The sequence below is a fragment of the Nelumbo nucifera genome, chromosome 5 (genome assembly GCF_055504915.1).
Source record: "Nelumbo nucifera cultivar China Antique chromosome 5, China Antique-T2T, whole genome shotgun sequence".
NCBI lineage: Eukaryota > Viridiplantae > Streptophyta > Magnoliopsida > Proteales > Nelumbonaceae > Nelumbo > Nelumbo nucifera.
The window spans coordinates 49,443,206-49,464,690 of record NC_142653.1 but is presented as its reverse complement, the minus strand read 5'-3'; the positions used below and the strand labels follow the sequence as shown (position 1 = coordinate 49,464,690).

The 21,485-nt window shown below is 40.2% G+C and overlaps 1 protein-coding gene across 1 annotated transcript; it reads left to right on the top strand.

Moving 5' to 3' along the window:
- The first annotated feature begins 2,661 nt into the window (after window positions 1-2,661).
- LOC148791588 (wall-associated receptor kinase 2-like) lies at window positions 2,662-21,264 on the top strand. The gene is made up of 3 exons (XM_088887027.1): window positions 2,662-3,678; window positions 7,496-8,362; window positions 19,940-21,264. Exons 1-3 carry the CDS (start codon window positions 3,558-3,560, stop codon window positions 20,263-20,265), a joined length of 1,314 nt encoding a protein of 437 aa, XP_088743153.1. The 5' UTR covers window positions 2,662-3,557; the 3' UTR covers window positions 20,266-21,264.
- The last annotated feature ends 221 nt before the right edge of the window (window positions 21,265-21,485 follow it).

Here is a 21,485-nt window from a genome sequence, read left to right as displayed (position 1 = left end):
TTTTCAAATGCATTTAGGGTCTCGGATACCAGAAACAGATTGACCATCGTCGGTTGCGACACATCTGGTACTTTGTATGACTACAATGGCAAAGAGTTCTACGTGGGTTGCACCTCAAAATGCTTGAACGATACCAAAGTGATTATGGGCTTACCATGCAGTGGATTTGGATGCTGCCAGACCACGATACCCAAGGGTATCGCTGATTTTCAAATACAGATTCATAGCGTTTACCATTAAACAAGTATCCCAGCTTTCTACAACCTGAACTGGACGGTGGCAAATGCAGCGAGATGCATCCACAGTAAATTAAAATCAGGTCAGTGCTCTTTTTTCTTTTTCTTTTCTTTAAGAAAACATTTCTCTTACTCTTCATTTCACACACTTGTACAGCAAAAGGCTTGAAGAGTAATTTACACTTTTACCTCTCTCTCTCTCTCTCTCTCCCTCTCCTAGGCTCCGGTCCTCTACTCCTCTTGGCTTGTTTAAACAAAAGGCAAGCAAAAAGAGGTTTCGATGCTGAGGTCCCACCCTACCTAAAGGGGGAGATGCAGAGAGCGGGACCCACTTCCATGGTGCTTTGCTGTCAATGCAGATCGTTGTGCTTGTGGATGTAGTTGCACCAGATTCCGAACCGCTCTTTCGGTGTGACCCCCGCTCTCGTTATTGTACCATACTATAGGTCCTACCTGAATAACATACTGATAATCGGATCTCAGTCATCTCACCTCACACCGTCAATTAATTGGAGAAAGGGACCTACAAAATAGATGGTCCCCGTCCCCGATCGACTCACTAGAGGGTGTTCCACATCATCACCGTAAATTGATCAACTCACCCCAAATTGTTTGACTTGCCTTATTTCACGCCTTTCCACGTTGACTCCCATTTCATTTGTTAATTTATAATAAAAAAGTAAACAGTCTTTTATTTTTTTTATAAATATAAAACAATCAACAAATAAAATAGAAATAAGTGATTATTTTCTCACAATAAGCCATGATAGCTGCTAAAAGTTAGTAGTTGCTAAGATGCGCACGCGTGGATGAGAATTGAGAAATGAGATAAAAGATGGCTTTATGTATTTATTTCATACTATTTGTATTTTCCATACTTTATTATTATTTTATAGTTTATTCGTTGGGTACTACCCTGTAAGGCTGTTACATTACATACACCGAGCAAGTTGTTGTGGAATACGGATTAAACAGCAGCTGGAGGACCCTCACTACGTGTCAGTCAAATCTGATTGGGTGTGGCACAAGTGGAGGGAGGGGGGCAAGGGCAACTTGCCAACCCTCCCACTCAATAGTATTTTGGTCCCCATCCAAACACGGTAACTAGAGTTAAATTTAGGCGGTCAGACTCAGGTCCGCCCCACACTTGGGCCTTTGGTAGAGTGGCGGGCCCCCACATGCAGTTGTATGGGATAGAGTGTGTATGTGTATATGGGTCAAGATTCAACAATAGGCAAAGTCGTACCCATCCATCCAAGATGAAGGTGAAGGTGGTGAAGGTGTAGGTGGTGGTGGTGGTGGTGGGGCCCGCGCACGCTGTCTGTCTCGTGAAGGAGGCTCCTCTCCCTCTCTCTCTTTGCTTGGTTGGTGTGGGGTCCGCTCCTCGTAGGCCACGATGGGATGACCGCGACCCATTTATGTATTTTAATGTGGTCCCCTCCGCCCCACCCGGCCCCTCCTGAGCAATGAACCCGGCAACATCTTGCACGGGCGGGGGGGGGCTCTTATGTCTAGACCTCAGTGCTCACATTTTGGCAGCAAGTCTAACTTAAAAAATCCTATTTTGACACGTGTTTTTCACTTTGTTTATATTAATTAATTAATGTTACCTTAAACTTTATAGTTTGTTGGGGGTGAGGTGGGAAGAGGGGCAACTACAAAAATCTGGATTTGCTACTCACAAAGCATGCCTCACATCATCTTCACAGTGCTTTGAGCCCTGCATTGAGAACACCTCCCATACTCGAAATTGTTATTCATGGAAAGATGTTCCCAATGCAGATGTGATGTACTGTGAGGTTGGTTTGAAGAGCAAATCTGATTTCTAGCGGTAATGGTGACAGTGACCAGGCAAGCATTTGTAAAATCAAAAGTTTGGATTTTGTTGGTAAAATAAGAATAAGGATGAAAATTTCAACTTCATCTTCTATCTCATTTGGTAGAGAAAAAAAGGTGAATGAGTGATGTGCATATAAACCTAACAGTACTATTAATTATGTCAACAAGGAGTCAAGGATAATTAAGCCCCACCACAGCTCTCAGCAGAGACAGACTGCATCACATGAAGGCGGGTGATTCGGCGCAAGACTCGATCTCTTGGGGTTGGAGTCCTACTCAGCCATGACAATTGAGAAAGAACCATTTTGAAACTTAAACAGGCAAGCACTCCCATGTAGTTGTGGTACAAGACAGAGAGGGGATGTTGTAGCCCAAAAGACAGGAGGCTTTGAAGGGGAGAAAACTAGAAAAGCCCACCTTTGGCTTATGAATTCAGTTCAGTTTGGGATAGTTCTTTTCTTGCATTACTTGACCAGATTATGAAGTTGATCTCATAATGATAATGCACGTTAAGTTGAGAGTGAGGTAATCAGATAGCCCTCCTCATACTCGTACGTCCTCACCAACCAAACCCAATTTATATCAAGCTTTGACATCTTTTTTAACTTCAACATATCGTTTTGGCGGGCAGGACTCGGGAGCTGGAGCAGTCGGTATCAGGCTGAGCCTGGAAAAAGGTCCAAAGCTTTTTGTCATTAGAAAATCTCAAGGAACAGGAAGATAGAGAGTTATTCTACATCCATGTCCCTGTCCCTGTCCCTGTCCCTGTGCAGTAATAGTAGGGTAGCGTACTAGCGTTGCATCAGTTTTATTGGATGAGGGCTTTTCAGTCCTGCTGTGTTGAATCTCTCCCTAGCGAGCAAGTAAAAAGGTAATATTGTATCAAAATGCACACTGCACAGTGGCAGTTCGGTCCAAAGATTCATGGTCCCCCTCCACCCCCAACCCCAACCCAGATCTCCTACCCACAACTACAAGACACTACAGCTGTGCATGCATTGGGAACATCTATTTCTCAATGCCCAGTAGTGACTAGTAAGGCGTGCGTGGGTAGGAGATCCGAACACCACCCACCCACCTTTACCTAAGCAAAGTCCTTGGGCCTTGCCTTTCATTTTTTAAATAAAGAAAATGAAATAGATGATGGTATTCATGTCATGTGAGGAAGAAGAAAAACGTGGGAGGATAGATGAGATGGATGTAAGGGTTGTATGACCAGGAACATGGTCATGATCAAATATAGGCGCACGTCATTTATTTGGCCCATCAAGATTTGTTTCATTGGTGGCTGCTGGCATTGAGAGGGATTGGAGTTGCAACTTCTTTAATACATTGCACAAGAACTGCTCCTGTCCCCACTTGGGCAAATCTGAGGGCTGTAAATGCCCATATTTAGACCTTGGGAGACCAATAACTCTTAACACACTGATTGACGAGATATCTGTTCGAAACAACAATAAGTCTTGCGAGGAAGCACGAGGAATGAACAATTCTGCCTGCGGGAGAAACACATACTGCTCCAATTCCACAAATGGCTCTGGATATCTTTGTCACTGTTTGCAAGGTTACAATGGAAATCCTTACCTCCCGGATGGATGCCAAGGTATGAATTCAATTTCTAATTATTCTCTTGCTTTTCATTTAAGGCTCAGTTCGGAAGGAGTATAAATACAAATATGTTGAGTGCAAAACCTTGTATTTTCTTCATATTTGCATTTCTACTCCTTCCAAACTGAGCTTAAACAAAAACATGTGTAATCGGGTCTTATAATAGTGCCTTAATTGCGTTTCAATATTGTCATAGGAGAACTCTTGGTGTCGTCAATATCGTTGATCGGGCAAGTAGGATTTGTCTGGATTGCCCATTTTCTCATCATTCAACGGTTTCGGTACCGTTTGAATTTTCTGTTTCTTGATATCCTCTGGATATCGTAAGTGTTAACCAATTAAATTAATCAGCTGGTATTCATCAAACTTCTCAGAGTAGTATTGATTAATTGGTCAAAGTTCGGCCATGTGTTGGGAGTGCTTATCATAAAAACAAGTGTTTGAATAATTACTTATTTACTTTTTTTATTCCTTTTGAAGGGTGGTGTTGTGTTTCTTGTCTCGTTTTCTTTTGGGTCTTATCGGATGGAGGCTCCCTTTCAAGAAGTTCAGGGTGGAGGGAGATCCTCTCCCCCACCCTTTAACCCTAATGTATATCCTTCTTTTTTTATTTTCAATATTTTTTTTGTCACAAAAAAAAAAGACATTCTATCGAGAAAACTTCTGATCAATCAATTTGTATCAAAAACGTGGTAACCAATCATGTTTTATTTATCAAAATTCATGCATGGATTTTGGTTGATCAAAACTCAACTTAGACAAGAAATTAGATTGGAAAATGTATTTATCAAAACCAATCATGTCTTTTTTATCAAAATTCATGTCTTATTGCTTCTATGTTGAATATGCTCCACATAAAGTTATGAAAGCAAGAAATTAGATTGGAAAGTGTATTTACTATTTTCTTCATCACCTCGTCTCATAATGATGATGACAGCATTAGTGATATCGTCGGATACAAGGCCTGGCTGCCAAAGCAAATGTGGGAATGTTAGCATCCCGTACCCGTTTGGCCTAGTGGGAGATGATCCAACCTGTTTCAAAAATGATGACTTCAAGTTATTCTGCGACACTGCTGTCCTTCCTCCAAAATTGACGTTTTATGGCGATTATAAGGGAGAGGACCATACCATTCTCCATATATCACTTGATGCTCATCAACTAACGACTTCCATTCTGGGAAGCGTAATATGTAACACGGGTGACAGTTATGGCATTAATTATTCTTTTCCAAACACATACAGACTCTCCAATACCAGAAACAGATTCATGGCAGTCGGTTGCGACATGTATGGCAAATTGTATGATTACGAGGGCTCTGTGTTCTATGTGGAATGTCGATCATCGTGCTTGAACGATACAAAAGTGACAGCTGGTTCATCTTGCACCGGCTATGGTTGCTGCCAGACAACCATACCAAACGATCTTAATGACTTTTATGCATTCATATGGAGCCATAACGACTTCGCATACACATGGAGTATTAGTAGATGTGGGTTGGCTGTTCTTCTGTCCGACGACCAGGATTCATTATTTGACTCACAAGTATCACAGCTCTGGGAGATGAGAAACGATGTGGAACACCTTGTCAATGTCGGGATCAACACTTCCATAATTCTGGACTGGGCAATTCGAAACCAGAGTTGCGAGGGAGCAGAAAGAGATGTAGTTGTTGATTATGCCTGCGGGAGCAACACCTATTGCACTAACTCCACAAATGGCGTTGGATATCTTTGCAATTGCCTGCCAGGTTATCAAGGGAATCCCTATCTCCACGATGGATGCCGAGGTATGGTATTAAGTTCAAAGAATTTATCTTCTTTTACTTTAAAATTTAAATACAAATATTCAATATGAAAATTGAATGATAATAAATGCATTATTGTTATTGACGTACGGAAGTCGCTAATCAAAACCATTGATCTGCTAAGGGAATTCTTTGGATCGCCCATGTGCTCATGTCTTACAGTTTACTCTTGTAAGGATGTCAAATGATCGAGTTCTGTATGTATGGGTTTTGCAACCCAAACCCGATCTGAAGGCAATCCAACCCGACTTGACTACTTGGGATAGGTTTAACAAACCCGACCTGACCCATCCAAATAACAGTACCAGTGTTTTTAGCTAAGGTTATATCTGTTTTTTTTTCATGCTCAGTTTGGGAAGAGTAGAAATGTATACATGTTGCGCCTATCTCACCATCCTTGAAGCAGTGTCGAATGGCGCTTTAATTGCGGTTTCTACTGAGACTATTGGAGACTCGGATTTGGGTTGAGGGGATATCTTTGGGTTCGGATCAGGTTGGAAAGTGGGAGACAGAAGTGAAGTTGAGGGGCTGATCTTGATTTATAAAAGCTGGGGTGGCAAAGAAGGCTGATTTGGAAGTGTTATGTAAGAGGCATTCGGCTAGAAGAGTTTGGTATGCCGTGGAGTTGGTGGAAGGAAGTGTCTATTTTGTAGAGAGGTGAATTAGAAGATATTCTGTCATCTTCACAAAGTAAAAGGGAAGGTAATGGAGGCAATCAGCGGCCTTGTCGAGGCACTGAGCAGACAAGATACGGGCTCCGGTGATATAGAGAAAACGGTGAAAGAAGTCAGAACCGACTTCTATAAAGGGCCCCACGTGGACCATTTAAAGACCAAAAAATTTGTTTGAACTGCCCCTTATAAACGGTGAATACAAGTATAAATAGGGGCTCACCCCCTATGGTTATCATTGTAATTTCAAAGTTAAAAGTGGTAAATGTTGTTGTGTTAGTGTAATAATAGTTTGAATATATATAAATATTTGTAGGTAGTTTGCATTAAGTTATTTGCATAGTTGTTTCCTAGTTATGGTGTATTTGCTTCCTTCAATTTGAATGCTATTATATTGCTTCCTTTTGTGTGGTTCCACTTGTTTGTTGTGCTCTACAATGAGGGTGCCAAGGTCTTTAGAATAACTTGATGAAAGAGATGTTTAAGTGCTGTGAGTTAGAATCTAGGGAAGCCAGAGACAAGGAAGGGGCTGGAAGTAATGACTCATAAGATGATTGCGAGCGTAACACTTCCCTTGAAGAACCTGATGAAGCGTTTAAGTTCAGAGTTCGACCAAGTGGGTTGATTGATTTTTATGTGGATGCCTCAGTTAAAAGAGATTTAAAGAGATGTAGGGATGTAAGAGGAAGAGGGAGAGAAGACAGAGGGAGAGCCACTATGTAACTGTGCGTTTGATCCTTTTGTTTTTTTCTATAGCTTTTGCTAGAAACGTGGGAGCTAGTGGAGGTTTCATTTTTGTTATTGTTTTTTTTTTTTTTCTTTTTCTTGTTTTTGGTTAGGAAGGGTGGTGTTGTGTTTCTTGTCTCGTTTTCTTTTGGGTCTTATCGGATGGAGGCTCCCTTTCAAGAAGTTCAGGGTGATTTTTCGGGCGGAGTGAGATCCTCTCCCCCACCCTTTAACCCTAATGTATATCCTTCTTTTTTTATTTTCAATATTTTTTTTGTCACAAAAAAAAGACATTATATCGAGAAAACTTCTGATCAATCAATTTGTATCAAAAACGTGGTAACCAATCATGTCTTATTTATCAAAATTCATGCATGGATTTTGATTGATCAAAACTCAACTTAGACAAGAAATTAGATTGGAAAATGTATTTATCAAAACCAAGCATGTCTTATTTATCAAAACCAAGCATGTCTTATATATCAAAATTCATGTCTTATTGCTTCTATGTTGAATATGCTCCACATAAAGTTATGAAAGCAAGAAATTAGATTGGAAAATGTATTTACTATTTTCTTCATCACCTCGTCTCATAATGATGATGACAGCATTAGTGATATCGTCGGATACAAGGCCTGGCTGCCAAAGCAAATGTGGGAATGTTGGCATCCCATACCCGTTTGGCCTAGTGGGAGATGATCCAACCTGTTTCAAAAATGATGACTTCAAGTTATTCTGCGACACTGCCATCCTTCCTCCAAAATTGACGTTTTATGGCGATTATGTGGGAGATGAGCATACCATTCTCCATATATCACTTGATGCTCATCAACTAACGACTTCCATTCTGGGAAGCGTAAAATGTTACACGGGTGAAGATGAATACCCGGCGGGTTATAGCATTAGATATTCTTTTCCAAACACATACAGGCTCTCCAATACCAGAAACAGATTCATGGCAGTCGGTTGCGACATGTATGGCGCATTGTATGATTACGAGGGCTCTGTGTTCTATGTGGAATGTCGATCATCGTGCTTGAACGATACAAAAGTGACAGCTGGTTCATCTTGTGGTGGCTATGGTTGCTGCCAGACAACCATACCAAACGATCTTAATGATTTTGAAGTAAGCATATGGAGCCATAACGGTTTCGCATACACATGGAATATTAGCAAATGTGGGTTGGCTGTTCTTCTGTCCGACGACCGGGATTCATTATTTGACTCACAAGTATCACAGCTCTGGGAGATGAGAAACGATAAGGAATACCTTGTCAATGTCGGGATCAACACTTCCATAATTCTGGACTGGGCAATTCGAAACCAGAGTTGCGAGGGAGCAGAAAGAGATGTAGTTGTTGATTATGCCTGCGGGAGCAACACCTATTGCACTAACTCCACAAATGGCGTTGGATATCTTTGCAATTGCCTGCCAGGTTATCAAGGGAATCCCTATCTCCACGATGGATGCCGAGGTATGGTATTAAGTTCAAAGACTTTTTCTTCTTTTACTTTAAAATTTAAATACAAATATTCAATATGAAAATTGAATGATAATAAATGCATTATTGTTATTGACGTACGGAAGTCGCTAATCAAAACCATTGATCTGGTAAGGGAATTCTTTGGATCGCCCATGTGCTCATGTCTTACAGTTTACTCTTGTAAGGATGTCAAATGATCGAGTTCTGTATGTATGGGTTTTGCAACCCAAACCCGATCTGAAGGCAATCCAACCCGACTTGACTACTTGGAATAGGTTTAACAAACCCGACCTGACCCATCCAAATAACAGTACCAGTGTTTTTAGCTAAGGTTATATCTGTTTTTTTGTTCATGCTCAGTTTGGGAAGAGTAGAAATGTATACATGTATTGCATGTTATAGTTTTAAAGTATTTAATAAATTTTATAATACTTCTTATAATTCTTATTTTTATTATTTAATTCATGGCATTAGTGCATCGCAAGCTGAAATTAAAATCTATATATACTACCGAGATTGAAGAAAACGCATTAGTATTTATTTGTAAATGTTACATCTCAGTTGCAGATAATTGAGTCCTGCATGCTTGTAGGGGGAATATTTATTTTAAAAATAGTTGCGCTTTGGAATAGGTTATATATAGATTTGTTATCGGTAGAAAATGGGCATATTTGGAAATTCAATCGACTATATGAATGAAGTATTTCATTGTGAGCTAGCGAGCCCATAAAGTTCATGGAGATATGGGCCTAGATCTGATGTGGTGGTACAATTGTTTCCTTGATGCATTGTAACGTTTTTGGGTAGCCTTCACAGGTACTATTGTGAAATTGCTTGAGGATCTCTAATAGTGGGGACTGGGGAGTGGTGGTTCAGGTAGATCCTGCCCTTAAAAGAAATGTAAACCTTCATTGAAGTGCCAAGGGTCCACTATTATCCGAGTTTGACATAGATGTACTAATTGCCGTAATCTGTTGGAGTTAGCAAATTCCTCTCTAATGGGTTGAACTTGGTTGGGAACGGGCCCTGAAACAACAAACCCAATGTTTTCAACCCATCATTGACCCGGCCAGTCAAATCATTCGAATTGTCACCCAGTCAGGATTTTAGGTTCGGTTTAGTCAAGACCCATTAAACAGTCAAAAATTGTTGATTTGGTCAAGAACCATTTGATCTGGCCAATTTGACCTCTAATCCATTCGACCTGATCACTTGGTTACGGGTTGCATATTTAATGTATAAAAAATTTTGGAGGCCATAACTTTGCACTCCAATGAGTCATACACACTTTGCCCCGCAATTTTTGTAAAAGAAAAAACACTTTTTTGGCCTCAAATTTCAATTTTTAACATCTTTTATAAATAAAAATTTTAAAACTAAATTAGAGAAACATAAATTAAATATAAAAATATATATAACATATCTAAAATATTTTTACATTATTTATTGATAAGATATATACATTTATAAACGTATATGTACACTCACACACACACACACACACACACATATATATATGTATATGACGTAGCATGGCTTGAACCATTCGACCCGGCCAGTTGAACCGGTGAACCATGACTTGGAGGCAAAACGGTTTGGCCTCTAGGTCAGTTTTTAAAACATTGAACAAACCAGCTCACTAAAGAACAAGATGCATTTGGTTGAAGAGAACATGCCTCTATAAGTTTAACATGGCTTGTAACACCTCGTGAATGTGATTGCCCTTGTCTTCTACGCACGCTATTGCTGGACTGGCATCTTTATAGCTTGGAGTTGTACCATGAATTGAAGCATCTTTTTTTTGGAAAAAACAATGTAACTAGGACTTCCATTCAGCACTATCATAGGTTGTTGGTGGCTCTTCTTTTTCCTAGTTTTCTTTTGCTTCTCCTTGTAGATGTGGTGGTAAGGCTAATTGTAGTTATCTCCTTGAAAGGTGAAGGGAGGATAGGAATAGGTCTGGTTATGTGTTCCTATTGATAGAGAGTCATGTCTTCATTAAGATCTACACCCCCTTTTATAAAGGGAGATCCCGGGGACCTGAAAGTAAGGAGCCAAAAAGGATTTGACTCTTATTTGGAAAAGGGATCTTCGATTCGGTGTTGGCTAACATAGGGACACTGTTAGGGGTTTGCCACGTGTGTTATGAGATCTTCCTAAGGCGAAGTTTCCTTTCATCCGAAATTCTCATACTACACGTGTGTTGCTTCCCTTTATGGGTCTCCTGTAATGACATAGTGTGGCCGGCATCAAAACTAATCTGACATGTCCCTATTTGATCCTATTGGATGTCCTAATACAGTTGAATTCAGTTGATGGTATTTTTGTCCATTGTAGGATTGTGATGGTTTCGAGCTAATCGTAGGTCTATGACGAGTTATGGACCCATTGCGGATCCGCATTGGCTTGTGTGTCACCTTAGATGTTTCTGTGATTCCAATTTGGTATCTTCATTACAATTGTAGTGAGGATAGATAACATGTACTTACATTTAGGCCCTTGCTTATTAGTAAGAGTGTTCTTATCAATAAGCATTTCTGTGATTGCTGCATTTTAATATTGGCTAGAGTATTGTGATCGAATATTAGAACCCATCCTGCCTTCTCTATTGCCACGATGAGGGGGAGGTCTTCGGGTATCTCTTCGGAGATGGGGAAATCATCACTAGTAGGGAAAGCAACAAGGAGGTTTGCGACTGCTTAACACTTTATCACTCTAGTTTGGGTGTACTCAATACTATACTCAATCAGCTTCATCATCCATTCGACCAATCTTCTAGAGATTGGGGATCTATCAATGAAGTACCTAATCGGATCACACTTTTATGTAGTAAAGACTAATGCTAGACACTATTGTTCCATGTGTAAGTAGTTGTTCTTTGTTGGTTTCAAAGTTCTACTGGCATAATAGATGGGCCACTCAACTTTTTCGTTATTCTCCTAGGCTACCAAACAGCCTATGGCTTCTAAGTTAGATGTTATGTATATCCTGAATTCTCGACCACCATTCGGATGGGAAATGGTTGGGGCTTTGGGTAGTGTTTGCATTAGCTGGTTGAAAGCATGTTGGTGCTGTATTGACCATCTGTATTCCGTGGACTTCTTAGTAAGTTTAAGGAAAGGCATTGTCATGTGTGCTAGACCAGGGATGAACCTCCTGTGATAGGAGACATTTCCTAAGAATGTTTTTAACTGTGACTCAATGCTCGAGGGCTGCAAGTCTAGAACTGCTTTTACTTTACTCTCATCTAGATGAATTCTAGTGTAGTCAACTTGATATTCCAAAAATTTTCCCTATTGCACTTCGAATGCACACTTAAGTGGATTAAGCCTTACATTGAAGGCTCGACATCGCATAAATACCTTTCTTAATACATCATAATGATCTTTTGCTTTAACTACGGTGTCATCTTTATAACACTATTTCTTTGTGTATCATATCATGGAATATACTTGTCATGGCTCTCTGGTACATGAATTGAAGAACATCATCTTGTAGTAAAAGTTCCCTATTGGCATTCAGAATGTCGTATGAGGTGTGTTTACAGGGTCCATGTAGATCTTATTATAGCCACTATATGCATCCAGGAAAGAGAATAATTGGTTTCCGATCGTAGGACCAATGAGAATTTCCATGTTTCGTAGTGAAAATTCATCCTTAGGGCAAGACTTGTTTAGGCTCCTAAAGACTGCACAACACCTAAGGTAAGAGTGGAAGGAGGTTAGTGCACTAGTTCCTCACTAATGGTTATGAGCTAGTGTGTTAGGATTTGGGTACTAACCATAACTGGTCATTTTTCTTCTTGATTGGGATGACATTCGCTAACCATTGTGGGTGAATGATAGGCTTTCTCAAACCTAGTTTCAGGAGTTCTTCGACTTTCTCTTTGATCATCAAGGCTATTTCTGGTTTGAAGACACACTATAGTTGTTTTACGAACTTGAATTTGGGGTTGATGTACAACGAATGCATGACCAGTGCTAAGTTTAGTCCGAGCATCTGATCACATGACCAGGCGAAGACATCTTAGAATTTTGTTAATAGCAGAAGAAACAATTCATTCGTGCCTAGCAAGTCTCCTAATTTCATGATTAGGATGGTATTAAGTTCAAAGAATTTATCTTCTTTTACTTTAAAATTTAAATACAAATATTAAAAATATGAAAGTAGCATGACAAATGCCTTGCTGTTTTCTGTCACATGGAACGGGTTCTATACGGGTTTTGTTCGACCTAAACCCGATCCTATGGGCAATAACACGACTTGACTAGTTGGAATAGGTTCACCAAACCCGACCTGACTCATCCAAATAATAATATATATACCAGCATTCTCTCGTATTCCTGTAGGTTAGTCTTAACCCGAAAGCTAATAACAATTACCCGAACAAGATCCCATAGTCCCCTACTATTATTAACACAACACGATATTGTTTTGTAACATGGCTGAAGCCTGAAGTGGCATTAGCAATCTGAATTTTCTGTATCTCCTAATAAGAAAAATAGTATTGAAAAGCATTATTTTTGGGTACGTAGGGGTAGACGGGTCAATTGCTGCCATGACCAAGACATGTGAGAAGGCATCTATCAACTATGCATGCGGGAAGAATTAGACTTCCTCTTGATTACACCTACGAAATAGAGGGGCCATATATTCAGTTTGAACTGCCAGTAGTCGATATCTGAAAAACTTTTAATCTGAAATCATAAATATGGTAGCCAATTAGGTATTATTTATTAAAATTCATGGATGGATTTTGATTGATCAAAACTCTTTCAATACGGTATCTTTTCTGCATTATAGATTTTCCCTTTTTCTAACAGTTTCCACTTAGACAAATTTAATTTTTTCATTTTATAAAAAATACATACTCAACAGTTAAGTAGCATGATAAATGCCTTGCTGTTTTGTGTCACATGGAACGGGTTCTATACGGGTTTTGTTCGACCTAAACCCGATCCTATGCGCAATAACACGACTTGACTAGTTGGAATAGGTTCACCAAACCCGACCTGACCCATCCAAATAATAATATATACCAGCATTATTTTTGGGTACGTAGTGGTAGACGGGTCAATTGCTGCCAAGAGCAAGACATGTGAGAAGGCATCTATCAACTATGCATGCGGGAAGAACACCGACTGCTCCAACTCTACCAACAATCGTGGATACATCTGTCATTGTATGGAAGGTTATCATGGGAATCCTTATCTCTCCAACGGATGCCAAGGTATGTTGTCATTTATAACAATTCCAATGGATGCAAAGGTAAGTTTTGATCTCCATCCTTATCCACCTCTCTTCATGGAAAATTTAGGCATTTTCAAGAAAGGTTCTGCGGTGGTAAAAGTAACCAATGAGGGGATTAGTGTGACAAGGGGTATATAAAAGAGAGGCCATTCTAAGAAGGTACTAGGATGGAAAATGATGAGGAAGATTTGGCCCGACCTTGCAATCACGCCATGTGGCAAAAAACAAGTACCTCAGCACTTACAGCAGCATACCCAGGGTGCAAACACTAAAGGGAAGAGACCAGTAGTCCGAACTCCCCTCGAGGAGACCGAACTCCCCTCGAGGAGACCAACTCCCTAAGAGGAGCCCGAACTTCCTATAAGGGGCCCGAACTCCCTAAAAGGAGCCCGACCTCCCTACTAAGAGCTCGAACTCCCTAAAAGGAGCCCGACCTCCCTACTAAGAGCTCGAAGTCCCTAAAAGGAGCCCGACCTCCCTACTAAGAGCTCGAACTCCCTACGATGGATGCCGAGGTTATCAAGGGAATCCCTATCTACACGATGGATGCCGAGGTATGGTATTAAGTTCAAAGAATTTATCTTCTTTTACTTTAAAATTCAAATACAAATATTAAAATTATGAAAGTAGCATGATAAATGCCTTGCTGTTTTGTGTCACATGGAACGGGTTCTATACGGGTTTTGTTCGACCTAAACCCGATCCTATGCGCAATAACACGATTTGACTAGTTGGAATAGGTTCACCAAACCCGACCTGACCCATCCAAATAATAATATATACCAGCATTATTTTTGGGTACGTAGTGGTAGACGGGTCAATTGCTGCCAAGAGCAAGACATGTGAGAAGGCATCTATCAACTATGCATGCGGGAAGAACACCGACTGCTCCAACTCTACCAACAATCGTGGATACATCTGTCATTGTATGGAAGGTTATCATGGGAATCCTTATCTCTCCAACGGATGCCAAGGTATGTTGTCATTTATAACAATTCCAATGGATGCAAAGGTATGTGGTCATTTATAACAATTCCCTGTAAGAGAAATTTAGTACAATTGGAGTAATTAGACTTCCTCTTGATTACACCGTCTGATTCTATATCATAGCTAATTAGGTGTTATTTATTGGTCAAAACTTTTTCTATATCATATCTTTTCTGTATCATAAATTTTTCCTTTTTCTAACAGTTTCCACTTAGACAAATTTAATTTTTTCATTTTGTAAAAAATACATACTCAACAGTTAAGTTTTGATCTCCATCCTTATCCACCTCTCTTCATGGAAAATTTAGGCATTTCCAAGAAAGGTTCTGCGGTGGTAAAAGTAACCAATGAGGGGATTAGTGTGACAAGGGGTATATAAAAGAGAGGCCATTCAACGAAGGTACTAGGATGGAAAATTAGATGGTTGCTACTTTAAGTCTAACACCAAGCCTCAAACCAAACTTTTCAGCCTATCCAAAGCCTTAAATTTTATTTAAACAACACATTGCTTAAAGACCCCCTGTGACCCTCTCTTCAGAGATATATGAACTGTAGATGTACAACCTAGACACATTTGTTGACTAATCAACCATTACCATTAGTCTTCAGATACTCTTGAAATGCCTACCCACCAAATTTCACTTCAATATTCCCTCATTTAATCTTCAATTAAACCAAGATTTAAATTCTGGGTTCCCTTTTTTCTCAAGAAAATCTATCATCAAATCTTTACCGTCCAAATGCTTTTAGGTGAATTTGATGCCACTATTGGATTCAAAATCCCCATAAAATGGACCTTCCAAATTTCACTCAAAAACCTCTCCATCTACCCCTCTTACTAAAATGACTCCATTTCAAGCATTTTAATTTACTTGGCTAGTTGAGACTGCATTATTCTTCCTTCAAACTAGTGTCCACTAGACCTCATCCGAAAAAAACACCTCAACCTAAGATTTGGAATCTTAGGACTCCCCTTTTGATAAGGAATTTTTTTATGCTCAAAGTCCCCAAAATTCCCTTATCTTTTTCACTTAAATCCCAAAATGCCCCTACTTTTTTGAACTATTCTAACCTTATGCCTAAACCCTTGAGATGAAATGACTAATTGTGAGTATTAGAACTACAACAACACAGATAGGAGAGGGAAGGGGGTATGCACCACTTTCTTATTTCAATAGATGGAGTCTACATGGGTGAGACCTCAATGCTAAAGTAAATGTAAATGGTTATTTAAAATGAAGAATAGAGAACTACAACAATTGACAAGTATTGCCAAACAAAACAAAGAAGAGACAATATATATATATATATATATAATGTCGTTCGATCCTAGGTGGTGCAAGAACCGAGATCGTAGTCAGATAATCCTTGCTAACTGGGTGGAGCCAACTTAGAAGGATGAAGTCATGCTCCAAGATCTAAAATCAAGAAAGGAATCAGAGGTCCAAGGAGTTATCCCCGGGTAGACACTTTGACACTCAAGTTAGTAGAAAGCAGTGGGCTGTCAGGCCAGGTAGTTAGGGAGTGTTGTTGGTTCGAGCAGAGCAATGGTATGGGAATTAAGAGTTGGATCCTTTACCCTAAGCAAGAGGTACCTTTTTATAGTCTAAGATTCGTGTCCTGGTCAAATGAGGCTCTTAGGGTTATCGGGATGAGGTTAACCACTGAAGTCGAGGATTAAATGCTTGGCCGCGGGGGTGACGTGGAAGAGTTCTTAGGTCTTCGGCTATAGAACTTGAAGTCAAAATTTAGAATACAAATGCCACCCCCCCCCGTTCCAAAGTCGAGGAGTAAAGTGTTCGGCCTCAGTGTGGCAAGGAAGAGTTCTTTAGTCTTTGGTTGAGGAACTTAAAATCAAAATTCAGAATACAAACACCACTCCCCCATTTCTGAAGTCGATGAGTGAAGTGCTCGGCCTCGACGTGGCATGCTAGAGTTCTTCGGTCTTCAATTGAGAAAGTTGAAGTCGAAATTCAGTTGAGCACTCAATTTGGGATGCAAGACTCGAGGTTGGGCCGGTTTTCTGGGTCGGATCAGTTGGTTCAATGCAGATCCCTTCTCTGCAAAAGGTTGTTAGAGGCATTGTTTCACTTCTTGAAGCTTTATGTGTGCAAAGGGCATAAATTCTTATTCATTTCCCAATCTTATCAAAGCAGCATTTGATCTTTGCCATTGATCTTGTCTTGAGCTGGACTGTTAAGAACCCTTAAATGGGGGGAAGAGCATTTCTCCTTCGTCATTTGCAAAAGAAGTCACTTGAAGAGCTCGACGAGTAGTCTTTGGTGCTCGATGTTTGCTTCAATTCTGCGGCCTTCCGTTCTTATTGCTAGGTAGGATGTCTTCCTCATCCTTTTGTTCCTTTTCCTCTTCCTCTTCCTCTAATTTGTCTTCTAAGTATAGTGCTTCCTCTTCTAAGTCCGAGTCGGGGTCTTACACCGAGGCTACTGAGCTTGATACTCCTGAGGTTGAGGGCCAGGGGGCTGAGGCCAAAGACTTCAGGGGGTTAGATTTTGAAAGGTTTACTAAGCCGAGGAGGCTAAGGTGGGGCCGTCATCTATTGAGGTCAAGCTTTCTATGCAGAGGGGTTGTCGATTTGGGACCACCCCATTATGTTTGAACCTTTGGGATATGGCTTGGATTCGAGCTTTGTACTACATTCTTGAGGAGTATGAGCTCAAGTGTCCAAAGGCTGGTAAGGGGCCCACACATGCTTGGTCGGACGAGCTTTATGTGTACGAGAAGAGTTTAGAGTCTGGGCTAAGGTTCCCGTTGCATGAGGGAATAGTCGGGGTGTTTGATTGGTACCGAGTGCTACCAGCGCATTTGATGTCGAACTCCTTTAGATTCTTGATTGGCCTCATCTCCTACTATTTTGTCCTTGATGTTGAGCTTACCATGGGTATGGTTTCCTACTTCCTTCAACTGAAAAACCACCAGTAGGGGTACCACTACTTCTCGGTGAGGCAGCACATCAAGGTGTTGGTCAGGACCTCATCCTCTATAAAGCACTGGAAGGAGAGGTTCTTCTTTGTGCGTTGTCCTAGAGGTTCGCCTCTCCTGGCTGTGCTCCAAGAGCCGAGGACTAAGGCGTTGCAGCTTGCGTTGGCCCAGCTTACTGAGGAGTAGAGGGCAGCGATAGGCGTGATTGAGGAGATTGACATGATGTGCTACATGTCTTTCTCGATGTTGATCCATGCCAGACTAATGAGCGAGGAGGCCGGTTTGTTTCGTCAATTCAATTCTTTATCTATCAAACTCTTCTTTTCCGAGCTTACAACTTGTACTGGTGAGGTGCTTATTTAGGTGTAGGTGAGGAGGTTGTTGCTCAGTTCAAGTGCTCGAAGGAGTACTAGTATGCGATGGACAACTTTGTTGTGCATTCCTTTGAGATGGGATTCAATCTCTTTCGGGACAGGGTGTTACGCCATTTCCCCGACATCGCTGAGGTTGCATAGGACTGGGGCCCTTACGATGATACCACTCCTCCTATAGAGGATAACACTACAGCCATGGACATGCCTGAGGAGAATGAAGAGGCCGACTGCCCTGCCATGGATTGAAGTGCCTGTTGGTTACTGCTGTTGATACTAGTCTGAGTTCATGTCTTGTTTTACTCCACTTTTGTTGCTGCAATGTTGTCCATTCTTTTTCTTCTTTTCCTGAATGGAAGTATGCTTTTTGGTCCTAAGCTTGTGTGCTACCCTTTTTCTCTTTCTTTTTAAGGTGCAGGCCTTGGTCTTACCATGGTCGAGGTTGGGAGTGGTTGAGATCTTTTGTCTTCGGCTTGCTTGGTTGAAGTGTCTTCCGAGGTCTCATCTCAGGTATGCTTAGTTACCAATCTTAGGAGCTTTCGACTCTTTGTGGACTGGTCGTTCCTCAACTAGCTCTAGGAAGTGGGGACTAATAAAAGTAATTGAGAAAAGACTTTAAGGGAGAGATATTTTAGGTAATTGGGAAGTGGGGACTAATAAAATTAACTAGGAAGAGGCTTTAGGAGAGAGATATTTTAGGTAATTGGAAAGTGGGTTCTAATAAAAGTGAGGCTCCTTAGTGATGTGACTTAATGTAAAGGATAGGGAGGGATAATGAACAGAGAGAGAGAGTTAAGGAGGAGGCGGGAAAGGGGAATGAGAAAGGAAGATAGTATAGATATACAATAAATGACATACTTAATAGTATAAATATTCCATAAATTTTTACTATATTTTATATGTTATATATGAAAATATATTGCATTTCATATTAGATGTCAAATATTTTACTTAAAATATACAAATTTTGTCATATACATATGCCACATGTCAACACACGAGTCAACTCAAATGTGAGAGAGAGTTGTCGTCAGAGGTAAGCCTCCATTTCCTTTTCAAGGAATGTAGGATTTAGAACAACATTTAATAGTGATTGACAGTTCCAAGTCTCACATTGCTTCAGAAAGGGAACGAAGGCCTTGCCTTAATCTATAAAAGTATGGAGAGTCTAAACCAAGTATGGGAATTAGACTAGGCCCATGCAACTGAGTATCGCCATACAGTTATCTATCACCCTAACTCAACTATATTTTACAATTACATAGAAACCATAGCCATAAGCAACTGAGTATCGCCAAATGCAAACCTAAAACCAAACCGTGAAATTGATTAGATAGTTGAGAGGTCTTCCGGAAATAACTTCAAGAGATAAAAGGCTGCACATATAAAAAGGCTCAACATAAGACGAGACAATCAACCCCCCCATAACACAACACTGCCCCCCCACAACGTTCTACACCACATCTCCACTGTGTATTAGAAACATCTCCCGATGATGATATGATCATTCCTGGTATTAGTATTGAGAGATATTCCCAATACACGGCAGGATGTGCTGTGAGACGTTGTGGGGTGCTGATTTGAACTCACATATGATCAGTATTAAATCCTTTTCAAAATTATATAAAAAATCTTTTTTAAACTGGAAAGAAAACAGAAATATGCTTTAACTATGGTTTTCAATACCGGATTGGATTGAACGGCCGGAATGAAAAAACCGGGAACTGGTCACCTGACCTGACTGGCTCTGTTTTCCCCCAAGACCGCTTTTTTCTCTAAAACCGTTGATTTAAGTCAGCAAACCATTGAACTGGCCAATTAATTGTTTAAACCATTCGAACGATTTTGACCATTTTCCAATTTCTTTAATTTTTAAAATTATTTTTATCAGAATGAACCGGCCTCGGACCATTCGAACCGGTAACCGAACCCCTGACCGGTTCGGTTTTAAAAACCTTGGCTTTAACCGTGTTACTTTACCTTGTCTCATAACAACTTGTGATGATGACAATTGCAACAGTCATTCCAACATCTCCAGAGACAAAGCTAGGTTGTCAAAGCAAATGCGGAAATGTCAGCATTCCGTACCCGTTTGACCTCGTTGGAGATGATCCAAGCTGTTATAGAGATGAATTCAAGTTGTTGTGCAATACAGCCACTGACCATCCGCAACTGATGATGTATGGCCCTGACAGATATGAGTATAGTGACAAAATTGTGTTGAACATATCACTAGATGGCGAATTAACTTTCTCCTACTGGGCTGCTGTCGAATGTGATATGGGGGAGAAAACATACCGCTCCGAGACCAGAATTCCGAAGGCATATAGATTATCCAACAAGTGACCAGCACCGACTATGCTTGCGGGGACAACACCAATTGTTTTGTCGCTTCAATTCTTTATCTATCAAACTCTTCTTTTCCGAGCTTACGACTTGTACTGGTTAGGTGCTTATTTAGGTGTAGGTGAGGAGGTTGTTGCTCAGTTCAAGGGCTTGAAGGAGTACTAGTATGCGATCGACAACTTTATTGTGCATTCCTTTGAGATGGGATTCAATCTCTTTCGGAACAGGGTGTTATACCATTTCCCCAACATCGCTGAGGTTGCATAGGGCTGGGGCCCTTACGATGCTAGCACTCCTCCTATAGAGGATAACACTGCAGCCATAAAACAATCACCCCACCCCAGAAGCTAAACACAAAAACCCAAGAACAATGGATTAGTTTTTCTTTTCATAAAAAAGGTCATTTTATTAGTCAACTTATGAGATGTTGTTCCTTGAGAAAATTACAACATATATAAGAGTGGTTATTCTGTCATTAACTAATGATTGATATATATTCTCTATGCAGGTATAAGCTTTGGCATCTTCTTGTTACTCATCTGTATTTCTTGGCTGTACTTGATCATAAGGAAAAGAAAGCTCATGAGATTGAAAGAGAAATACTTTGAGCAAAATGGTGGCTTCCTTTTACAACAACAATTATCTAATGGAGGTTCAAATCTCTTAAAAATCTTCTCAACCGAAGAGTTAAAGTTGGCAACCAATAATTATAATGAAGAGTGCGTCATAGGCCAAGGTGGACAAGGTACGGTTTACAAAGGCATTTTACCTAATCATCAAGCTGTTGCCATTAAAATGTCTAGAATAATGGATGCTAGTCAAATGGAGCAATTCATAAATGAGGTTGTCATTTTAACTCAAATTAATCACCGCAACGTGGTAAAACTCTTGGGGTGTTGTTTAGAGACTGAAGTACCTTTGTTGGTTTATGAATATATCTCCAATGGAACCCTTTTTCACCATATTCATCAAAACAATGGCATTTTGCTTTCGTGGGAAGATCGATTGAGGATTGCAACAGAAACAGCTAGCGCATTTGCCTATCTTCACTCCAAAGTCTCTATACCAATTATTCATAGGGACATCAAATCCACAAATATATTATTAGATGAAAAATATATTGCAAAAATTTCTGATTTTGGAGTTTCCAAGTTACTTCCTACGGATCAATCTCAAATAACCACATTGGTTCAAGGGACATTGGGATATTTGGACCCAGA